This window comes from Lontra canadensis, unplaced genomic scaffold, assembly GCF_010015895.1.
Source record: "Lontra canadensis isolate GAN:19392208 unplaced genomic scaffold, GSC_riverotter_1.0 scaffold142, whole genome shotgun sequence".
Taxonomy (NCBI): Eukaryota; Metazoa; Chordata; class Mammalia; order Carnivora; family Mustelidae; genus Lontra; species Lontra canadensis.
The window spans coordinates 1575630-1597956 of record NW_022631136.1 but is presented as its reverse complement, the minus strand read 5'-3'; the positions used below and the strand labels follow the sequence as shown (position 1 = coordinate 1597956).

The window sequence follows — 22327 nt, the reverse complement described above, 5'->3', positions numbered from 1 at the left end:
CAACATAAAATACCGACTTTCCCATCCCCACCTCTGTACCACTCCAAATTCCCCCTCTCCTGTTCTTTTCCCCATCCATAGCACCTAGCCTATTGTCACCTACTATATATTTGCTGATATGATGTGTGGTAGATTATAGTTTCCAAGATGGCAACAAGATTTCCTATGCCACAGACTCTTCTTACCATGTGGTATTTCTGCTACTTCCTTGGAGAGATGTTTCCCACTGGCCTTCAATCGAGGGCAGCCTGCAAATGTGGTGGAAATGATGCTTTGTGACCTCTGAGGCTAGGTCACAAAAAGCCATACAATTTCTGCCTGGTCCTCTTGAGGCACTCAATCTTGGAATTCAGCCACTATGATATGAGGAAGCCCAGGCCACATGGAGAGGCCAACAGTCAGCTGTTCTGGCCAACAGCCATCACCAACTTCCAGATATTTGAGGAAGCTTTTGAGATGATTTCAGCTCCAGCTACTGTATGAGACTCCGAGTGAAAACTGCTTGGCTTAGCTTAATTGCCTCCCAGAACCATGAAAGACAACAATAAAATTGTTGTAGTTCTAAGCCACCAAGTTTTGGGGCCATTTGTTATTCAACGATAGATAGTGGAACAATTTGTCTATGTATATATTGTATATCTGCCCCCACTAGAGTACAAGTTTCATGAAATCAGGAACTTTGCTTGCTTTGTTGCTGTACTCCCAATACCTAGACCAGTGCTTGCATATAGCAAAGTACTCAATAAAAAATGTGGTGAAGAAGTGAATGGATACATGACACATTTTCAGCATGGTACACTAATGGTTATTGGTCAACAGTATGCCATACAGTCCGCTGGACTAGACCTCATTGGCAGAGAGGATGAGCTAGAATTTTCAGTATGGCCAAATACATTTCAACAAGAATATTTCAGAGGCAAATAATATTATAATGAATTATAATTACTGCAGGAAAGCATAAAATAGGATTTGAGCTTCATGTAGATTTGTCTTCTGGTGATTGATTCCATAATCCCATCATGGGCTTTTCCAGATCAGGTCTGGAAAGGCTTCAGAAGCACTTTCAGAAGGATTAGTGATTTTTTTTTTCCCAATCCAAATAATAAAGATCTTGCTAAAAATGACAAGCTGAAATCATTCCATGTTCTTGGTATGAAATGAGATGAAGTGGAATGAAAATGGATGGCATCATGTACATACACGTGCATGGGTGCACAATTTGTAATGCCTACTTCCATGGCCTATTTTTGGTCTGGTGGTTTGAATGGAATGTACATACATAAAAAATGAATAAATATGGTTCCGAATCTCCCCAGACTTGCATTAAGTACTTCAATTTACATTTGGTTTGGAGCAAGTATTTGTGTATTGCTTGGAGAGCAACAATATACTCACATATCCAAGGAAAATATTACAATATTATCAACTCTAGAAGTAAAAAAGGACAAAATTTCTTAGCTACCTGGAAGTTACTTTTTGTTTGGGGAAGAATTGCAGGAGGATGGTCTTGACTGGACCCATTGGTTTCTTTTTTTTTTTTTTTTTTTTTAAGATTTTATTTATTTGACAGAGAGAGATCACAAGTAGGCAGAGAGGCAAGCAGAGAGAGAGAGAGAGAGAAGAGGAAGCAGGCTCCCTGAGGAGCAGAGAGCCCGATGCAGGACCCGATCCTAGAACCCTGAGATCATGACCTGAGCTGAAGGCAGAGGCTTAACCCACTGAGCCACCCAGGCACCCCGGACCCATTGGTTTCTTTGGGCCCATCCATCTCAGCCTCGATTGGACCAAAAAGCACAGATGTGGAATCTACGTTTTCTTAGAATGGAGGATCTCTGCTGAGTCTACTGAAAATGGCTTCAAAGTAGTTTCCATACATGAATCACTTTGATAAACAATATATGCGATCTTTTTCCAGAATCCAGAGGCCCTCAGAATAAAAATGGATTTTAAAAGTTCTTCACTTAAGGCTAATGCCATAAGGCTACTTGGCTGAATGCCTCCTGAGTCAGAGTGTGTGCCATTTTGCTGCCTTTGTTCTACTGACAGTTGTTGGTGCCATTGGGCCTCACCATCCGGCCTGAGGTATGAGGTTCCCCTCTTGGTTAGGTTCAAGCCTTGGGTGTAAAGTGAGGAGATTCCAAAAATTTACTTGGAAAGTCCAGGCAAGTGATTTGGGCAATCTTTTCTTTGGAAATGCCATTTTTCTCACCAAAATTTGTATGTTGCTTCTGAAGCTAATTATTCTTTATTTCATTTAAAAAAAAAAAAAATGTTTTTATTTATTTATTTATTTGCAGGCCCAGACAAACTTGACTAGAAAAGAAGCCCAGGCAGGAGTTAGGATGAGCCCATGACGTGCCACATGCTCCAACCAATTGAAAGGCCACGAGAGGGGGAGGGCGGAAGTGACGAGACGTATCCCTCCGCGGGGCGAGAGGGTCGGTGGGGGGAGTCGGCGTTTCTCTCCCCCGCGCCAGCTCCCGTACACGGAGCCGCATTCCTTGGCCCCCCCACCCCCTCCCTCGGGGCCCCCCCGCCCCCCTCGGGAAAAAAAATCCACCCGAAATCACTCGAACCCGAGGGAGGTTTCTTTCACCCTCGGGGAGACGAGCTCTCAACGGTTCCCTCTCAGCCGTCTCCCCCAAGCCCCCGTCCCCTCCCCTGCTCCCACCCCCTTCTCCCGGCGCCGGGTGCAAGGTCCCTTTAAGGCGACGGCGCCTTCCTCGGGTCAGACTACCGGCGGCGACGACCACGGGAGGTGAGTGAGCGAGCGGGCGAGCCTTCTCTCTCCCCACCCCCTTCTCCCGGGGGTTCCGTTATCTTTTCGCTAGGCGAGGCGCTCCGAGGCGAGACAATGAGAGGGGGATGGGGCGGGTGCGCGAGGGGTGGGGGCGGGGGCCCGGTGGCGCGCGCCCCCGCCCCCCGCAAGTGGCGGTGCGGCTCGCGGTGGCGGCGGGCGTGGGGCGCGGCGCGCGAGCGCGAGTGTGAGTGCGGGAGCCGCGGGAGCCGCGCGGCGGGTCGGGCCGGGCGGCCCCTACTTGCCTGCCGGCCGCCCCCGCCCCCCGGCGTCCGCCGCGGCGCGCGCGCGCGCGCGCATTCGCGCCCCACGGCCCGGCACACACCCGACGTCCACACGCACGCCCGGCGCGAGGCGTCTCGAAGGAGTGGGCGGGCGCGGGCGCGGGCGCCGGCCCGCGAGGAAGGGGGCGGGGGCGGGGGCGCGGGCGGCTGTGAGACGGCTGGGCGCGACGGGAGGGGCAGGCGAGGGGGCGAGGCCGCGGCGAGGTGACGTCCCGGGGTGGGGGGGTAGTGCTCGGTTGCCCCGCCGCGCCCCCGCCGGCGAAGGAGTGGGGCGGCCTTTTTGAGCGCGAGGAGAAAAATGAGTGATCGCTGTGCCGCTCCCTTGTGTTATGTAATCTCAGCTCGGTCCAGTAGTACATCCTGAGCCTTAGTGCACTGCGGTTAGTTTACAAAGTCTCCTCCCTTGCTCTAAAATTTTTTTGGGTTGGCGCCGTGATTTATAAGATGGGATGAGGCGGAAAATCTTTTATTTTCTGATGATTATATCCTGCCGCGGTGGGCGCCATGTTTATCCCAGGGACTATTTTTTCTAGATTCTCAGCACTTACTGGAAAGGAGTGGTGTCGTTGATCCACCTGCTTTCCTTCCTTTCTGCGAGTTGCCCTGATTTCCTCTCCCATCAGACGCGGAGTTATTAACAGGACATAACTGGACGTATCTCTGCTCACTTTTCTTGGACGTTCTCAGCTCAGAAAAAGGTAGAGCTGAGAAGAGTCTTGGAAGTCAATTAACCCAGTCTCGTTTTCGAAATGGAAATTGGGAAGGAGTTCTACCATCTCAGAATAACTGCCTTCTTGTTGCAGATTGTAGACTAGTCTGCTACACTCTTTTAGACACCTCCCACCGCAGCTCAAAACCCCAGAGAAATGGTTTTACTTCCAAAGGATTTTCCCTTCTAGAGGGAGGGGAAATGGCAGGGGCGGAGAGGGCTGCTTCCTGATGAACGACGTTGAATTTCCAGACCCTGAGCTGCTCTTGGGACTGGGAGTTGGACTCTGAATTCGAACTAGTTCGCACAATCTTTAACTTTGGGATGCTTAAAAAGTTCCTTGGAGATTGCTGAAAGAGCTGCTTGGGGGCCTCATCCCCAAGTCTCTTTGGGTGGGATAGGGAGTGCCATCTTTTCTACATTTTTAACTTGCAGCCCTTTGGCTGAGGTAACCACCTCATTGAGAATTATTGGTTTAGTGTAAAAGTGCTCAATAAAGGGGCGCCTGGGTGGCTCAGTGGGTTAAAGCCTCTGCCTTCGGCTCCGGTCGTGATCCCAGAGTCCTGGGATCGAGCCCCGCATCGGGCTCTGTGCTCAGCAGAGAGTCCGCTTCCTCCTATCTCTCTCTGCCTGCTTCTCTGCCTACTTGTGATCTCTGTCAAATAAATAAATAAAATCTTTTTTTTTTTTTAAGATTTTATTTATTAATTTGAGAGAGAGGCAGTGAGAGAGAGCATGAACGAGGAGAAGGTCAGAGGGAGAAGCAGACTCCCCATGGAGCTGGGAGCCCGATGCGGGACTCGATCCCGGGACTCTGGGATCATGACCTGAGCCGAAGGCAGTCGTCTAACCAACTGAGCCACCCAGGCGTCCCAAATAAATAAAATCTTAAAAAAAAAAAAAAAAAGGTGCTCAATATATAATATTAAGACAATTAAAAGGCAATTTACGTCCTTGATTTCCTTCCCCTTAAAGTACTGTTATAACAATCATGATGGTGGTGTATCTCAAACTAAAAGAAAAGAGTGGGGATTCTTGGGATGAACAGGATTTTGTTTCCAACCCCACCTAGATTTTGGTGGTATAATCTAGGAAAGCAGGGGGGGTTTTTTGTTTTGTTTGTTTGTTTTAGATTTATTTGAGAAAACAAATAAGAGAGCACAATTAGGGGGTGGAGGGGCAGAGGGGGAGAGAGAAGCAAGATTCTGCCCTGTACAGGGAGCTGGGTGTTGGTCTGGGTTGCAGAGCCCTGAGATCATAACCTGAGCTGAAGGCAGGTGCTTAACCAACTGAGCCATCCAGGCCCCCTGGGAAAGCAGTTCTTAAAGTGTGACCCGCTGATCTCTGGGGATTCTTCATACTCTTTCAGGGGAGCTGAGAGGTCATAACTATTTTCAAAATAGAAAATGCTAAGATGCTATTTATCTTTTTTCCAGTGACATTTGCACTGATGGTCCAAAAGCAAAGCTGGGTAAAAGTACTGGTGGCGCCTTAGCACACCATGTGAGAATGCCCTTGATGAAGCAGTAAAAATGATTTTTTTTTAAAGATTTTATTTATTTATTTGACAGAGATCACAAGTAGACAGAGAGGCAGGCAGAGAGAGAGAGAGAGAAAAGGAAGCAGGCCCCCTGCTGAGCAGAGAGCCCGATGCGGGACTCGATCCCAGGACCCTGAGATCATGACCTGAGCCGAAGGCAGCGGCTTAACCCACTGAGCCACCCAGGCGCCCAGTAAAAATGATTTTTACTAAAGCTCAACTCTTCAGTAGGTTTTTTTTTTTTTTAATTTTTAAGAATCTGAATGGGAAGGATGCATAAAGCACTTACGCTGCGTAAGAAGGTATGATCCTTCTCACTTGTGAGATTGAGTTATGAGCTGCTTATTTCATGGAACAGCATTTTTACTTAGAAAAATGAATGACAAACTACAGTTTTTCTCACTTTAATGTTTGGCACATACTTTCTCGATAGTGAGGTGAGCCTGTCGTTTTGAGGAAAGTAAATGACAGTATTTGTTAAAGATAAAAATTTGAGAGTGAAAATTAGAATTTGTTAAAAGTGGACATCTCAGGTTCGACGGCTTTCCCAGTCCTTTTAAGCCTCTTCTTAAAACATCAGTGTTAATGACTGTGATTTTTAAATCTTTTTATATAATATTTATAGTGAAGTATGTCAGCGTTTGAAGGATGAGCATGTCAGTAAATCTTTATTTCCTAAGTGATCAATATCTGATGTTTCAAAATCATCATGAGTCAATGATCCTTTCAGGATGCAAGGTATACCAGTGTATTTTATTTTACTTTACTTTATTATTATTATTATTTTTTTAAGATTTTATTTATTTGTCAGAGAGTGGGGAGAGCCCTAGCCCAAGCAGGCTCCTTGCAGAACTCCATCCCAAGACTCTGGGATCAGGTCTAACCTGAAGGCAGACGCTTAACTGACTGAGCCACCCAGGCATTCCTGCACCAGTGGATTTTAATATGTGACAAAGTAGGAAAAGTTGAATGATAGGGATTTAGATTCCAAGATGCAACTATTTTTTTTTTTTAAGATTTTATTTATTAGAGAGAGAGAGAGAGCATGAGAAGGGGAAGGGTCAGAGGGAGAAGCAGACTCCCTGCCTAGCAGGCAGACCGATGTGGGACTCGATCCCGGGATTCCAGGATCATGACCTGAGCCGAAGGCAGTCGCTTAACCAACTGAGCCACCCAGGCGCCCCGAGATGCAACTGTTTTTAAAGAAACTACCATTTGTTGAGTTCTAGTATTGTGTCAATATAGGCAACTACCTGAAAAGGTTTTTATACATTTCTCTTTTCCTGCTGTGAGGCCACATAGTCCATATACTTAACCAAAGCAGTATAGAGCAACAGACAGAATGCATTAAGCAGCTATGAGAACCACACTGTCTTCTATTAAGTTAGACCCTAAAGATTGGGAAAATGTAAAACAATGTTACTCTCTAATTATTTGGGGGAAAATAGCTTTTAATTGAAAATGTTACTTATGTTAACTGATGGTTTGTTGTTAATTGCATTATTAAGTACTTAATTATTTTGTTGTAATGCCTCGTGGTAAATATCAAAAGGTGTAATCCACATAAATAAAAACTCCTTTACGGTCCTCAATAATTTTAAGACTGTAAAGGGGTCTCAAGACCAAAAAAAATTTGAGAATGACCCGGTGTGTCTTATGCTTCTGCTTTTGAGATCATCCAGATCTGCCTCCGTTTAGGAACTGGAGAATTTACAAACGTTCGTTGGAGTTAATAAAAGAAGAAGCAGTGGCTTGGGGAAGAATTCTAGAGGAAAAGGTTGATTTGAATCCTGGCCTGCATTATAGTTATCTACTAACCATAACCTTGGGCAAGTTACTTAATCTCTCTAAACCTCCTTTTAAATCTCATCTGTAAAATGAAGTACTTAGTTCTACAATTGTAAGAATTCACTGGGATGATGAGTGTAAATTACATAATAATGTCTGGGGATATCACCGTAAAATAAAATACATTCCAGGTAATGTTTCCATCTTTGTTTTACATTTGTGTTTTTTTGTTGAGGGTGGAGATTACTGATTTAAATTACAAACCTAGAGCTGGTTGGTGCCTTTGTCAAATCTGTTGAAAATTTTATAGATTCTTTGGCATTTCTGGTTTGTGATATTAAAGCCATATCCACAAAAACATTTTTACATGTAATTGGGGGGGGAGAAAAGGTAAGTGTTACTAACGTATTACTGGTATTTAACAAAGTTAAATGAAATTGAGGGAGTAGAAATGAGATTTAGATATCATAAAAATTGTCAGTGAAGAAGAGCTTTTCTTGGGAATGGGACTTTTGAATATTTAGCCCTTTAAAAATAGGGAACTTACTGCTTTAATTGTTTTACTAAAGAGCACATAACTTATATCCAGGTGCTTCTTGATAGATTTGCTGTCTGCTAAATTGAGAATATTCTTTGTTTGGGAGTATTAGATTATTAATATGTTGTGAATATTATATGTGAGATTCTGCAACTGTTAGATTCTGTAAGAGACAAAATAGGTCATGCAAAAGACTGGATAAATAAAAGCTTCTTACAGATATAATAATTAGTTTTATAGCCACGTTAAGTATTAAGTAGTCAGTCCTATAGGTTTTCTAAAATTAATCTTTTTCAAAGCCAAAAACTGAGTTAACTTGAAAACAAATGCCAGTGTTTTTGAGGATTGTTTTTTTTCTCACTTGGTATAAGAGAAAGTGTATTCGGGGTGCCTGGGTGGCCCAGTGGGTTAAAGCCTCTGCCTTCAGCTCAGGTCATGATCCCAGGGTCCTGGGATGGAGCACTGCATCAGGCTCTCTGCTCAGCAGGGAGCCTGCTCCCCCCGCCCCCTTTCTGCCTGCCTCTGTGCCTACTTGTGATCTCTGTCAAATAAATAAAATCTTAAAAAAAGAGAAAGACAGTGTATTCTTAAATGTTTTGTTTGTTTTTTAAAACATTTTTCCTGTTCCAGATGTTCTTTTTATCTTGGTTTAGGGGCGGGTATGTACCAGTAGTGAATTGAAAATGTTAAATTCTGAATTCTTCATTCCTGGTATTTACATCTATGAAAGAACCAGACAAATGAAAGGAGTTGAAAGCTTCAAGAGCCAAATCTGTCTGGAGAGTTTGGTAGAAAACATGTTTTCCTAATATTATTTGAGATGAGGGTAGATAAACATTTGCTGCCCATTAAGTACCTCAAAAGTAGACTGACAGGTGTATCTGCTGGATTCTTTTTGTTGTTTTTAAATAACAGGTTGTTTGTAAAGATTCTTTTTTTTTTTTTTAAAGATTTTATTTATTTATTTGACAGAGAGAGATCACAGTAGGCAGAGAGGCAGGCAGAGAGAGAGAGGAGGAAGCAGGCTCCCTGCTGAGCAGGGAGCCCTATTGGGGCTCAATCCCAGGACCCTGGGATCATGACCTGAGCCTAAGGCAGAGGCTTAACCCACTGAGCCACCCAGGCGCCCCTGTAAAGATTCTTTGTATCTTGTTTTTCGATTATGTGTAGACTTTTACTAATTAGGGCTTGAGTATAGACTACCATATTTGCCAGCACTTAAGATATAATTAATTAATTTTCTCTCTAGAAAGATGTATCTGGTATACCCATATTGTGGATGGAAAGATGAATGCCAGAGATTTAAAAGGCTATGTGAATTGCTGATAGTCCTGTGTGAGCCTCAGTGTTGAGTAAAGCCTACTGAGTACACAAAAATTATGTTGTCAATGTAATTACTGTTATAAAATACAGAAATTAGATAGGTTACCAAGATGTCAGATAATGGGTTGGATTAATGGAAGATGGCAAAGTTCATCTCAGAGTACCTCCTTGGTAGCCTGCATAATCCACCTTAGATTCATGTCTTTTTTCTAACATTACTTAATTATCATAGACATTTTAAGAAGTGTGTATATACAATCTGTATGAAAATTGCTCCTAGAAATAAGAACATGTTAACAGAAAATTGAGTCAATAAGGCTACCAGTTTTAGTAAATGGCAAAAAGATAGTGGCAGAATAGGGTAGCACAAAAATATCACAACCAAAATATGAATAGGTAGTTTTTACCCCCCAGATTTTTTCTTTTTTAAAATTTCAGCTTTATTGAGGTATAATTGATAAATAAAATGTTAGAGATTTAAAGTGTACATTATGGTGATTTCATGTACATTGTGAGAAGATTCTCTCCATCTAGTTAATGAACACATTCATTATCTCACATTTATTTTTTGTGTGAGAAATTTAAGTTCTACTTTCAGCAAATTTCAATTATATGATACTGTGTTATTAGTTATAGTCACCATGTTTTGCATTAGATCCTCAGATCTTACTCATCTGCTCTCCCAACTTTTTATTAAGAAAATTTCATCCATAGGGGGCACGAGCGTGGCACAGTTGGTTAAGCATCTACTTTTAGCTCAGGTCATAATCCCAGGGTCCTGGAATTGAGTCCTGCATTGGACTCCCTGCTCAGCGGAGAGCCTGCTTCTCCCTTTCCCTCTCTGCCCCCCTCCCCACCCCGCTTGTACTCTCTTTCTGAAATAAATAAGTAAAATCTGTAAAAACAAACAAACAAAAAAACCAACAACAGCAAAACAAAACCTTATGCATGTAAAAGTGAAAGAATACAGTACAAGTACGGGCAGTGAACCCATTACCCAGACATGACTTTTTTTTTAAACGTACTAATGTCTGTAAAGAAAGTACCAAAATGTGCATGTTTGCTGAAACACTTGAAAGTGAGTCATGACACTTCCAGTAAATATTTCATGCATTTGCTAAGAATAAATATATCCTCCTGCATAACTCTGATGTAACTGTTCTAAGGAAATTTAAAAGTTATTCCTAGGTGGTGGGGGAAAATAGGTGAAATAAAGGGATTAAGAGTACCCTTATCTTTTTTTTTTTTTTTTAAGATTTTATTTATTTATTTGATAGATCACAAGCAGGCAGAGAGGCAGGCAGAGAGAGAGGAGGAAGCAGGCTCCCCGCTGAGCAGAGAGCCCGATGCGGGGCTCGATCCCAGGACTCCGAGATCATGACCTGAGCCGAAGGCAGCGGCTTAACCCACTGAGCCACCCAGGCGCCCCAAGAGTACCCTTATCTTGATGAGCACTGGGTAATAAGTAGGATTGTTGAATCACTTATGTTGAACACTTGAAACTAACAGGGTATGTTAACTATAGTGGACTTGAGATTTAAGAAAGAAAAAATTTAAAAATTAAAATAATAAAAAGTAATTCCCAAGTATCATCTAGTATCTAATCTGTATATTCAAATGTTCCATTTGTTCCCAGAATGTCATTTATAGTTTTTATATGAACCAAAATCCAATAAAGGTTCACATGTTGCATTTGTTATGGCTCTTTAGTTTTGTTTTGTTTTTTTTATTCAGTTTGGTGTGTGTGTCACTTTTTTTTTTTTTTAAATATTTTATTTATTTGACAGACAGAGATCACAAGCAGGCAGAGAGAGAGGAGGAAGCAGGCTCCATGCTGAGCAGAGAGCCCGATGCGGGGCTCGATCCCAGGACCCTGGGATCATGACCTGAGCTGAAGGCAGAGGCTTTAACCCACTGAGCCACCCAGGTGCCCCGTGTGTGTCACATTTTTAAAGAGAACATGTTACTAGTTTTATAGAATGCTCTATATTCTGCATTTGTCTGATTATTTCTTTATAGCGTGTCCCACCTTCTGGATTTACCTCTTTATTTCCTTATGGTGCTTTTTATTCCTCTTTTGTTTTGTTTCCTACAAAATGCAAGTTAAATTTAAATGCTTCATTTAATTAAGGTTAAACATTATTGTTGGTGGCTTGTTTGTTGTTTACAGAAGAACAAGCCATACATGGTTGGTGACAGGCAGAGTTTGGATTATTGGCTGACTTTTTCTGTTTAAATTTAAATACTGTCAAAACCTTTGGTTTTCGAGATATAGAGCTACTTCTGTAACTTAAAGTTCAAACATAACAATAAGACTTTGAGAAAACACAAATAGATTTGCTTCATGTCATTTTGTTCACTGCCCTCTGAGAAAATGATTTGGAAGTTGGACAGGCAAGAAGGGTTGATATATTTAGCAGACGCAGCCTATAGAGGAATTCCTGTAAAGGGGTCAACCAGAAAGTTTAGGGTGCCTGTGTGTCTCAGTCAGTTGAGCGTCCGACTCCTGGTTTTGGCTCAGGTAATGAGTCTCAGGGTCCTGGGATCCAGTCCTGCATGGGGCTCCATGCTAAGCGAGGAGTCTGCTTGAGATATTCTCTCCCCCACCCCCAAATAAATAAATAAACTTTTAAAGTAAAAACCCAGAAATTTAAGAAATGGAGATTAAATTAAAAGACTTTGGGAAATTATTTTCACAAAAATTATTCACTAGTCAGTACTAACGTACCAACAGTTAAAAGCAATACTGATAATAACCATAATCTTAAAAGATCAACATCATGATGCTCCTGTTTTATGAGGAGAAATTAGGTACTTGGGCAAAAAAAAGAATGGCACAGAAGTTGTCAGGTAAAAACAAAGAAAATCAAGTTTCGCAGGTAGATGATTATAAGGTGAAACAAACCAAATGCATAGGAGCTTTATAAAAATTAAATGTTTTTATTTTGTGAGATACAACCATCTGAATGGTTCATTGGAAACTTGTTCATTTTCTGTTTTTGCAAAGATAGATATTGTTAAAAGAAATGATAAGGGCGCCTGGGGGGCTCAGTCCATTAAGTGTGTGCCTTTGGCTCAAGTCCTGATGTCAGAGTCCTGGGATCAAGCCCCACGTGGGGCTCCGTGCTCAGAGGGGAGCCTGCTTCTTCCTCACCCTCTGCTCCTCCCCCTGTGCTTGCTCTTTCTTAAATAAATAAGTAAATAAATAAAAAGAAATGGTAGTTTTTGATGCATAGTATGTGGAATGAAAATTTTCCCCTTCAGAGCATGGATTCCGTTTGATCGAGGTTTCTCAGTCTTGGCACTATTGACGTTTTAGAGCAGATAAGTCCCTGGATGATGTATATATCATAGGATGTTTAATAGCACCCCTGGCCATGCCAGTAGCACCACTCCCCAATCCCACCCATAGTTATGACTACCAAGAATTTCTCCAGACATTGCCAAATATCTTCTCAGGGGCAAATTCCCATTTTTGAGTATAATTGAGTTAGATAAAATCCACTGGCACGGGTGAAGATTTCTTAGTAATATCCTCTATGATATGCTTTCCCTTTATGTAATCCATACACAGCTCTTGAACCCAAATTTCTTCTGCAGATAGGCTACACAGCTTGGTCTGTGCCTGGTATGTGTTGGAGAACAGTGGGATATGATGGAATTTTTTTTAAGTCTACTGGAAATTTTATTGAAGGGAGAAATGAGCTCTTCATTTAGAAATCAAAGATGTAGGCTTTTTGCTTTATCTAACACCCTTCCAACCCAGTTTCCTTGGAAAGGAACTTTATTAGCTATATATGCTTATATGCTATAGATAGTTTTTGTTAGGAATAGTTGAGATTGATATTTGTTTGATTTCTTTAGCTTGGTCTTCAAGAAAAGACTGTCTTTCAAAACATAGTGACTTGCTAAAGAGCTTGATTAAACTAAATGCATCATCTTTGTTAACCTTTGTCCTTAAATTTTTAAAAAATAATTGTTTTTATTAAAGATTTTTTTTATTAAAAATGTTGTCTATCACAGCAAGGATTTTATCAGACACTACTGAGTGTTGTGTCAGAAGGACTTAGGAGCCAACTGAAGAAGTTCCAATGGCCAAAATAGGACGTTTTTGAGTGTCAGTAAAATACTGCATTAGATCAAACACATAAATTATGTTTAAAATATAAGGGCGCCTGCGTGGCTCAGTTGGTTAAGTGTTGGACTCGTTTTTGTTTTTTTTTTAAGATTTTATTTATTCATTTGACACAGAGATCACAAGTAGGCAGAGAGGCAGGCAGAGGAAGCAGACTCCCCACTGTACAGAGAGCCCAATATGGGGCTCAATCCCAGGACCCTAAGATCATGACCTGAGCCAAAGGCAGAGACTTAACCCACTGAGCCACCCAGGCACCCCAAGTATTGGACTCTTGATTTTGGCTCAGGTCGTGATCTCAGGGTTGTGAGATTGAAACCTTAAAATTCTCTCTCCCCCTCTCTCTCTGTCCCTGGCACTCCCTTTCTTAAAGTGATAAGATATGATATAATATGAGGGTGCCTGGGTGGCTTGATCATTAAGCGTCTGCCTTCGGCTCCTGTCATGATCCCAGAGTCCTGGGCTCAAGCTGAGCATCGGGCTCCCTGCTCAGCGGGGAACCGTGCTTTTCCCTCTCCCACTCCCCTGCTTGTGTTCCCTCTCTTGCTATCTTTCTCTCTGTCAAATAAATAAATAAAATCCTAAAAAAAATAAATTACGATATAATGATAGTTTAACAACAAGTTTATTGGTCACTTTGGTGAAATGCTATTGAATTATCTTGAAAACTGGTAAAGGGAAAGAAGCAAGCAGGATAGAAGGAATACCCACCACTGGGTAACCAAATAGATATATTTTACCTTTTTGTTTTTTAATTATTTTTTTAAAATAATTTCTGCATCCATCATGGGGCATACTCCAATGACTGAGCCAGCCAGGTACCCCTGCTTTTTGTCTTTTGTTTTGTTTTGTTTGGGTTTAAGATTTATTTATTTTATTTTTAGAGAGATAGTGTGGGGTAGAGGGTGACAGAGGGAAATTGAAAGAGACTTTCAAGCAGACTCCCCCCTGAGTGCAGAGTCAACATGGGGCTATATCTCATAACCCTGTGATCATGACCAGAGCTGAAATCAAGAGTCGGACACTTAACCAACTGAGCTACCTAGGCGCCCCTGTTTTTTGTCCCAATTAATAAATGAAGAAGGAATGATATAGAATGATTAGATCCAGCATTGAGCATGCCTACTGATGGAGGAAAACCTCATCCTTATGAGTAGTCTTAGGGTAAAAATGTTCAGCCTGTATCTAATCCTGCCACTAGGTCCAACTGTCAATTTCAAGATATTCAGGACACAGAGGCATGTAAATGCTATGGGTATGGGATCAGCAATATCCTGATTATAGAAATTATAAGAGGTAAACTGGTTCTTCAACAAGTAAATTGCAAGGGAGGGGGAAAAAAAGATGAAGGATGACCTAGAAATTAAAAGATACAGGAACCTTCCCAAATAATCATGATATATATGGACCTTTTTTGGATCCTAATTCGAACAAACTTTAAGAAGTATGGTATTTGAGAGAATTTGAATTGAAAGTTGATGTTTTTTTTTTTTTAATAAAGATTTTGTTTATTTATTTATTTGACAGAGATTACAAGTAGGCAGGCAGGCAGAGAGAGAGGAGGAAGCAGGCTCCCCGCGGAGCAGAGAGTCAGATGCGGGGCTCAATCCCAGGACCCTGGGATCATGACCTGAGCAGAAGGCAGAGGCTTTAACCCACTGAGCCACCCAGGCGCCCCTGAAAGTTGATATTAAGGAACTGTCAGTTTTTAGGCATTTAATGATACATTTTTGTTATATGATCTTTTAATTTAAGTCTTCATCTTTTAGCGCTGCATACCAAAGTATATATGAATATGATAGGGATTAGCTTCAAAGAAATATGAAGGAGGGAGGGCATAGATAAAACAAGGACAACTTTGGGTTGATAAATTTTGAAGCTGGGTGATGGATACATATCTACTTTTGTATTTAATTAGAATTTTTATCATTTTTTTTAAATAAAGATTTTATTTATTTGAGAGAGCGAGCGAGCTAGTGCGCTCAGGCATATGCAGAGGGAGAAAAGGAAAAGCAGACTCCCTGCTGAGCAAGGGTTAGGGTTAGGTCCCCAGGACCCCAGGATCATGACCTGAGCTTAAGGCAGCTTCTTAACAGACTGAGCCACCTACGCACTCCTATATCTCATTTTTAAAATAGCAGAAAAGAATCACAGCATTCTTGATTCAGAGACTCATAATTGGAATGTGATGAAAGTTTGCCACTTTCACTTGGTTATAGTATGATTCTCAAATTTGCTGCCCATCCCAAGTTTTCTTCTTGATGTGGCCCTGCATTACCTGTGTGCAGGTAATACCTTTATTTTCTGAATAAATAAATAAATAAAATTCTGAAAAAAAATAAATACCTTTATTTTCTGAAATCCATTTTTTTACCTGGCAGTTATTCAGAAGAAATGAAAATACCCCTAAATTGAGTAAGAATTGAATTTCAGCTTCTTTGTTGATGTGAGAAGTACGAAGTCTGAATACACTTAACAGCAAAATAATAGAGAAGAGGGGTGGGGAAATCCAGGTTTTTGTTTTGTTTTGTTTTCCTTGTGAGAAATTAAGTTGAAGGTTTGGTGTGGAAAGAGGTGTTAAATGTGAGTAGAGTGATAGTTTGGGAAGATCCATATATTGTAGTACTGCGTATTTAGTAATTCCTGCCTTCTTCAGTCAAAAATAGTTGAAAGGTGACTATATGCCATGCATCATTTGAAAGACCACAGAGAATGATGGTGTTTCTGTCATGAGCATCTTGGTAGAGATACGAAATAACAGCATTTCATCATATTAATGAAAGTTTCTTTTTGATAACTGGAAAACTACAAGAAAGGTGCTAAATTCGCATTTTCATTGTTCAAGTTTGTGAAGTATTTAAGTTGGTATCTCTATTGTGGTGTGGCCCATCTTTTCAAAAGAGTTGTTTTTTGACCCTGAACTATAGGTGCTAAACGAGTGATCATGATCATGCTCAGAGATAAGAGTCTAGGCCATAATTGAGGACTGTTTGGGAAAAAAAAAACTTGGTGTCAGTGTCTTTCAGAGGTGTTAGATACAAGTTTGTGAAACGTGCTCAGTTAGCAGATGTGTTTGTTTTTTTTTTTCTGGGTTGACGAACCTTATTGGTTAATTCCATCTTGTTTATTGTAAAGAACTTGGAAACTTTTCTGAGTTGAATTTTTTACCTGTCTTGAATCTTTTAATTTTTATTGGTTTTCTTGGCAGAGCATATATCTGGGGAGTTCTTTTTCTCACTCACTTGGTAGAAACTTTAGGTGACAGACACTTAGCCCTCTTTTCAGATTTACTCTTCCCGCTCTGTTTCTTAGGGTATCTTTTTCATGGGAGGACTTAACATAGTATGATTTTGTGATCACATGGAAGAAACTTTTGATTATTCTTACTATAACTCATTGCATTACAAAATAAAACATGTACTCAAGTTTCTTAAAATATTGTAAATAGTTGAGGTAAAAGACCATACTTTTGGATATGCTATTAAAATATCCATATGCATGATGTAGAAAACCACAATTTGCATTCAGATAACTCTGCTTACTCAGAAGGAAAGTTTCTTATTGATTGCTCAGCATATGTATGGGGAGTTTGCTTTGCTTGCACCTTGTCAGGGTTGAAAGAAGGTGCTTGAGAACCATCTATAGAGGTTATCCACAGTTTATATGCTTTCTGCTGGTTGTTTGATATTTATGCATTATTTGTCTGTTGGCTATGAGCCTGAGAAAGTTAAACAGCAAAGAGAACTGGTATAAAATTAAATAGTTACAAAAGAAAATTGTTGGGGCACCTGGGTGGCTCAGTTGGTTAAGTGTCTGCCTTCGGCAAAGGTCATGATCCCAGGGTCCTGGGATTGAGCCCTGTGGCGGGGGTGGGCTCCCTGCTCATTGGGGAGCCTGCTTCTCCCTCTCTCTCTGCCTTGAACCCCCCCCCACTTCGTGTGCGTGTGCTCTCTCCCTGGCTCACTTGCTTTGCTTTCTCAATAAATAAAATCTTTAAAAAATAAAAATAAAAAGCAAAGTTGTTTAGAATGTTTTCTTTTTCAGTGAAACTGGACTGGACAATACAGAAATTTGTGTTGTGCAGTCTTTGCTCAAGGAATGCCCGTGATACGGATTTGGCTTCTTTTTAATTCGGTTTCTGGCTAGCATCGTCTTTTATATAGATAAGTTCAATGTGAAACTAAGAAAATTTAAGTTGGTACCTTATATATATATATATATTTTTTTTTTTCCTTGTACGTATCTTCTCCCCTCTGTGATTTTGGTCTGGGAAGACAAATAATTAGAATATTAGAGACCAGTTAGAATCAAGTTAGGCACTTTACCCATTGAAACTGTGGGCAGTTGGCTACAGCTAACTCACCTGGGACATTTCAAGGGAATAACACCATCTCTTGGGCATCTTCAAAACAAATCCATCAAATTGGATCCAGCTACTTAGACTATTTATTTAGTTTTAGGTTGGTAGTTTCGTTTTGGCTTAGGGGTTTGGTAAAAAAAAGTTTCTGAAATACTAAGGGCACTGTGAGAACCTTTGTATTAAAGGCTTTGTTTGAACATTGAGCATAATGCTTCCACAATTCCAAGGCAGATTGACCTTTAGTCAACTAGTTTTGGGGGGGCGTGCAGAATAGCAGGCAATATCTCTTTGTCTGCATTGCAAAGGTGTAAGCTTTATGTTTATAAGAAGCATGTAACTTAGGCAAGTGTTTTCAAAGTAAAGGCTAACTCCAAAATCATGGTGAATTACAAGGATACAATTTGGGGGGGGGACTGTTACCCACTTTCTGAATTCAGAGCAATCCAGAATTTGACCCTGCAACATCATCGTTTTGAAAGAACAACTAACAAGCCTACGTTTATAAACTGGGACTAGACTCAGGTTCTTTATTTAATTTTTTTTAAAAGATTATATTTATTTATTTATTTGACAGATAGCGAGATCACAAGTAGGCAGAGAGGCAGGCAGAGAGAGAGAGGAGAAGCAGGCTCCCTCTGAGCAGAGAGCACAATGCAACGCTCGATCCCAAGCCCCTAGGATCATGACCTGAGCCGAAGGCAGAGGCTTAACCCACTGAGCCACCCAGACACCCTCCAGAATATACATTTAAATTAAAGATGCTGTACTTGCATGATTTGCCTCACCCTAATCACAGCCAAACCCTAGGTATTATAAATTAAACTTTTATACTCTTAATTATTGAACAGTTTTCTATGGTCTTTTTCATAATGAATTTTTTTTTCAAGGATAAAAGTTATAATTTTGGATCCTTCTAAATGTGAGAGGGGGGAGGTTAGGGGGAGTAGAGGGAGCACGGGGGTGGGTTACTGATAGATTCAAGAATCTGATTCCATATTTTGTATAAAACTATTTCTCTCATTCTGAGGTCAGTATCTTATTTTGTCTTTTTTTCTTGTAGCATGGCGGACACCGACCTCTTTATGGAATGTGAGGAGGAGGAGCTGGAGCCATGGCAGAAAATCAGTGATGTCATTGAGGATTCTGTCGTTGAAGATTATAATTCGGTGGATAAAACTCCTACAGGTAACAAAAGCTCATGATCGTAAATTATTTAATATGATTCAGTTGGATTGCATTTTTGTTAAGAAAGTGTGAGGCAGAAGAGGACTTTAAGAATCCTCAGTGTGGCACTGGTGCCTTTTTCCTGTGCTCTAGTCTGTAAGCTCTAGCCTCAGTTTCTTCATACATAAAGCTAGAAACACTATACTTAATTCATTTAAAACATTGACAGTTGAATTAACTAATGCTTATCAAATATTTATCAATTCTCTTACAAATAATGAATGAACGAGAATGCAAAGTAGTGGTGTGTGTCAGTGTTCATTTATATACCCAGTCAAAAACAGGATCCCGTAGTCATTTTCTTCTTCTTCTTCTTCTTCTTTTTCTTCTTCTTTTTTTTTTTAAACTTGATCTTGGTTTCCTTTGTAAGCTGAGCAGAATTTTCTGTGTCTGCCTTCATGGAAAGTTTACAAATGTAGGCTTGTTAGCTGCTCTTTGAAAAAGGTGATGCGGCAGGGTCAAATTCTAGATTGCCCTGAATTTAGAAAGTGGGTGATAGTTCTATTCCCCCTATAAATTGTATTTGTTGTTCTCTTTATTTTTATCTTCCCTGCCTTGAGACCTGAAGACGGCATTGGTTTAGGCTGAAACAGGACACAGTTGGGGATCTTGTGGATGTCTTACTGTACATGCATGGTTATGAATACCAATAGTGGTGATAATAAACCTTTGAGTCCTAGAGGTTTGCTTGTACTATATAAGCAAAACCTTAAAATACTGTTTCAGTGAGCTCGTGATCTAAATTAACCAGGCAGTATGAGATGAAGAAGGCTTTGTGTCTAATTGGTAGAGTAAGGGATGGGTAGAAGGAGAAATCAGATGCACAGTTGGATTTGCAAAGAAAGCAGTAAACTTCTAGAGACCCACAACAAGATGAAAAGGGATTAGAACAGTATCCTTCAGTGTCATCTGTCCCTGTCTCCAAGTGACTGTGCCTCCCCTTCCCCACAGTTTCTGTGAGCCAGCAGCCAGTCTCGGCTCCAGTGCCCATCGCTGCCCATGCTTCTGTTGCTGGGCACCTCTCTACATCCACCACCGTTAGTAGCAGCGGGGCACAGAACAGCGAAAGTACAAAGAAGACTCTTGTCACACTAATTGCCAACAACAATGGTAAGTGGGATTATCTGGAAATTCTTCCTGGGCCAGAGGGTAAGAGAATTAAAGAGGTTTTAGGAACAGCTGTACCCATTTAGTTTTAGGTATTGATATGGTTCTACTAGTTGGAGTGAATTTAGTAATGATTCTGTGATACGGAAGTGATTCAGGAGTGGTGCTGTTCCTTCTGAGTTAGTGCTGAATTGGATGCTGGTGTTTCAAGTCTGAAGGCACCTGATTCTTGCTGCTGATAATTTCTAGAAGAGAAAATGTAAACCCCAAATTCCTAACTATTAAAGAGATCTGGGTTTTTTGTTTGTTTGTTTTTGTTATTATTATTATTATTTTATTTATTTATTTATTTATTTTTTAAGTAGAAAAGCCCTACTAGTTTGTTAAGAATTCTCCCAGGGCAGCTTTGTTCTGGATTTTTTTCTGGCAGATTCATTTGGTTACTGGTTCCTGGGTATGAAAAATTGGATAGGGTTGTTGTCTACTTGAAGGAAATGGTGAAAGAGTAGTGTTTTTAGTGTATTTATTGACGAGAGAAGCTGTATAGTACTGGTTTCTATTTCATTTCTGATGACTGTTTTTACACTCTAAAGATGAATTATTGGAAAGTTATGTCTTAAGATTCATAAGTAGAATAAGCACTTTGTAGAATCATTTGTGTTGCTGCAAAAGACTTTTTAAAAAATAGCTTTATTAATAAAAGAATATTACGTGTATTGAAGAAAAAGTACAGTGAAAAAATAAAAGAAAATAATTTTAACTGTAGTTTCATGAACTGGAGATAACTAGTTGTAACTTTTATTACATGTATGTACTTTTATAAACTTCATATGCTATATGTAATGATTTACTTTTTTCAAAAATGGATCATACAGACTCTGCTCTTTGCCTCCCTTTTCCCCTTTTTATGTAATGAATATGTTCTCATTTTAACAAATGTGTGTCTGTAACATTGTTGATGAATAACTCTGCAGTTGATCCTTGAACAGCCTTGGGGTCTGGTGCCAGCTGGCTGCACAATTGAAAATCTGTCTATATTGGGCGCCTGGGTGGCTCAGTTGGTTAAGCAACTACCTTCAGCTCAGGTCATGATCCTCGAGTCCCAGGACCAAGTCCCACATTGGGCTCCCTGCTCAGCAGAGAGTCTTCTTCTCCCTCTGGCCTTCTCCCCTTTCATGATCACTCGCTCTCTTGCTTGCTCTCTCTCTCTCATTAAAAAAAAAAAAAAAAAAAAAAAATCTGCATATAACTTTTGACTCCCCAAAAGCTTACTTAAAGATAGCCTTCTGTTAATAACAGTTAATTAACACATATTTTGGATGTAATGTGTATTATACTGTATTCTTACAATAAAGTAAGCTAGGGAAAAGAAAACGTTATTCAAAAAATCATGAAAAAGAGAACCAACACAGTACAGTACTGTATGTATTGAAAAAAAAATCCACGTACAAGTGGACCCGTGCAGTTCAAACCTGAGTTGTTCAAGGGTCAGCTGTATTTCCTGTCATTTGGTTAACTGTTATTAACAGTAATAGTAGTGAAGGCCTGTACTGCTGCTTTAAAGAGCTGTGGTGAGCATGTCTATCTTTTCTCACATCCTTAGTTCTGAGAATGTATTTATAAATTTCAGATTGTTGAATCAAAGGTCGTCACAGTTTTTAGGATTTTGGTAATTTTCCTGAACTGGCCATCTAGAAATGTTATATCAGTTTATATTTCCATTAGAAGTGCATATAGTGAGGGGCACCTGGGTGGCTCAGTGGGTTAAAGCCTCTGCCTTCAGCTCAGGTCATGATCCCAGGGTCCTGGGATCAAGCCCTGCATTGGGCTCTCTGCTCGGCAGTGAGCTTGCTTCTGCCTCTCTCTCAGCCTTCCTCTTTGCCTACTTGTGATCTCCGTCTGTCAAATAAATAAATAAAAATCTTAAAAAAAAAAATTCCATTTTTGGGATGCATGGTTGGCACAGTCAGTTAAGTGTTGGACTCTTGGTTTTGGCTCAGGTTGTGATCTCGAGGTTGTGGGATTGAGCCCCATGTTGAGCTCCGCACTCAGCACAGAGTTTACTGGAGACTGTCCCCTCCCCTGCACACATGCTTTCTCTCTCTCTCTTTCTCTCAGATAAATCAATCAGTCAGTCAGTCTTTACAAAAAAATGTTCCAGGGGCGCCTGGTGGCTCAATAGTTAAGCTTCTGCCTTCAACTCAGTTCATGATCCTAGGATCCTGGAATCGAGTCCCGAATTGGACTCCCTGCAGCTCAGGAAGCCTGCTTCTCCCTCTCATACTCCCCCTGCTTGTGTTCCCTCTCTCACTGTGTCTCTCTCTCTGTCAAATAAATAAATAAAATCTTTTTTTTTAAAAAATGTTCTTTCAACCCAATTTTCCTATGTCTTCTATTTAGTTGTATTGGTGTATTATCTACTTATTACATTAATAACATAGCAAGAGAGAACTTTTAACCAATTCGGTATTCTTTCACTTAGTGTACTTTATACTTGAGATAGTTAAAAAGTTGTCTTTTCC

The 22327-nt window shown here is 40.5% G+C and overlaps 1 protein-coding gene across 5 annotated transcripts in view; it reads left to right on the top strand.

Moving 5' to 3' along the window:
* The first annotated feature begins 2461 nt into the window (after positions 1-2461).
* POGZ (pogo transposable element derived with ZNF domain) overlaps positions 2462-22327 on the top strand; it is a 46715-nt gene continuing 26849 nt past the window's right edge. For 2 of the 5 annotated variants that reach the window (XM_032843602.1, XM_032843601.1), the window contains exons 1-3: positions 2463-2758; positions 18535-18659; positions 19650-19808. In XM_032843602.1, coding sequence (XP_032699493.1) covers positions 18536-18659; positions 19650-19808 — 283 coding nt within the window. In that variant the 5' untranslated portion in view covers positions 2463-2758; position 18535. Of the gene's footprint in view, positions 2759-18534; positions 18660-19649; positions 19809-22327 lie in introns of all 5 variants that reach the window. The other 3 variants (XM_032843605.1, XM_032843604.1, XM_032843603.1) reach the window with 2 other exon arrangements.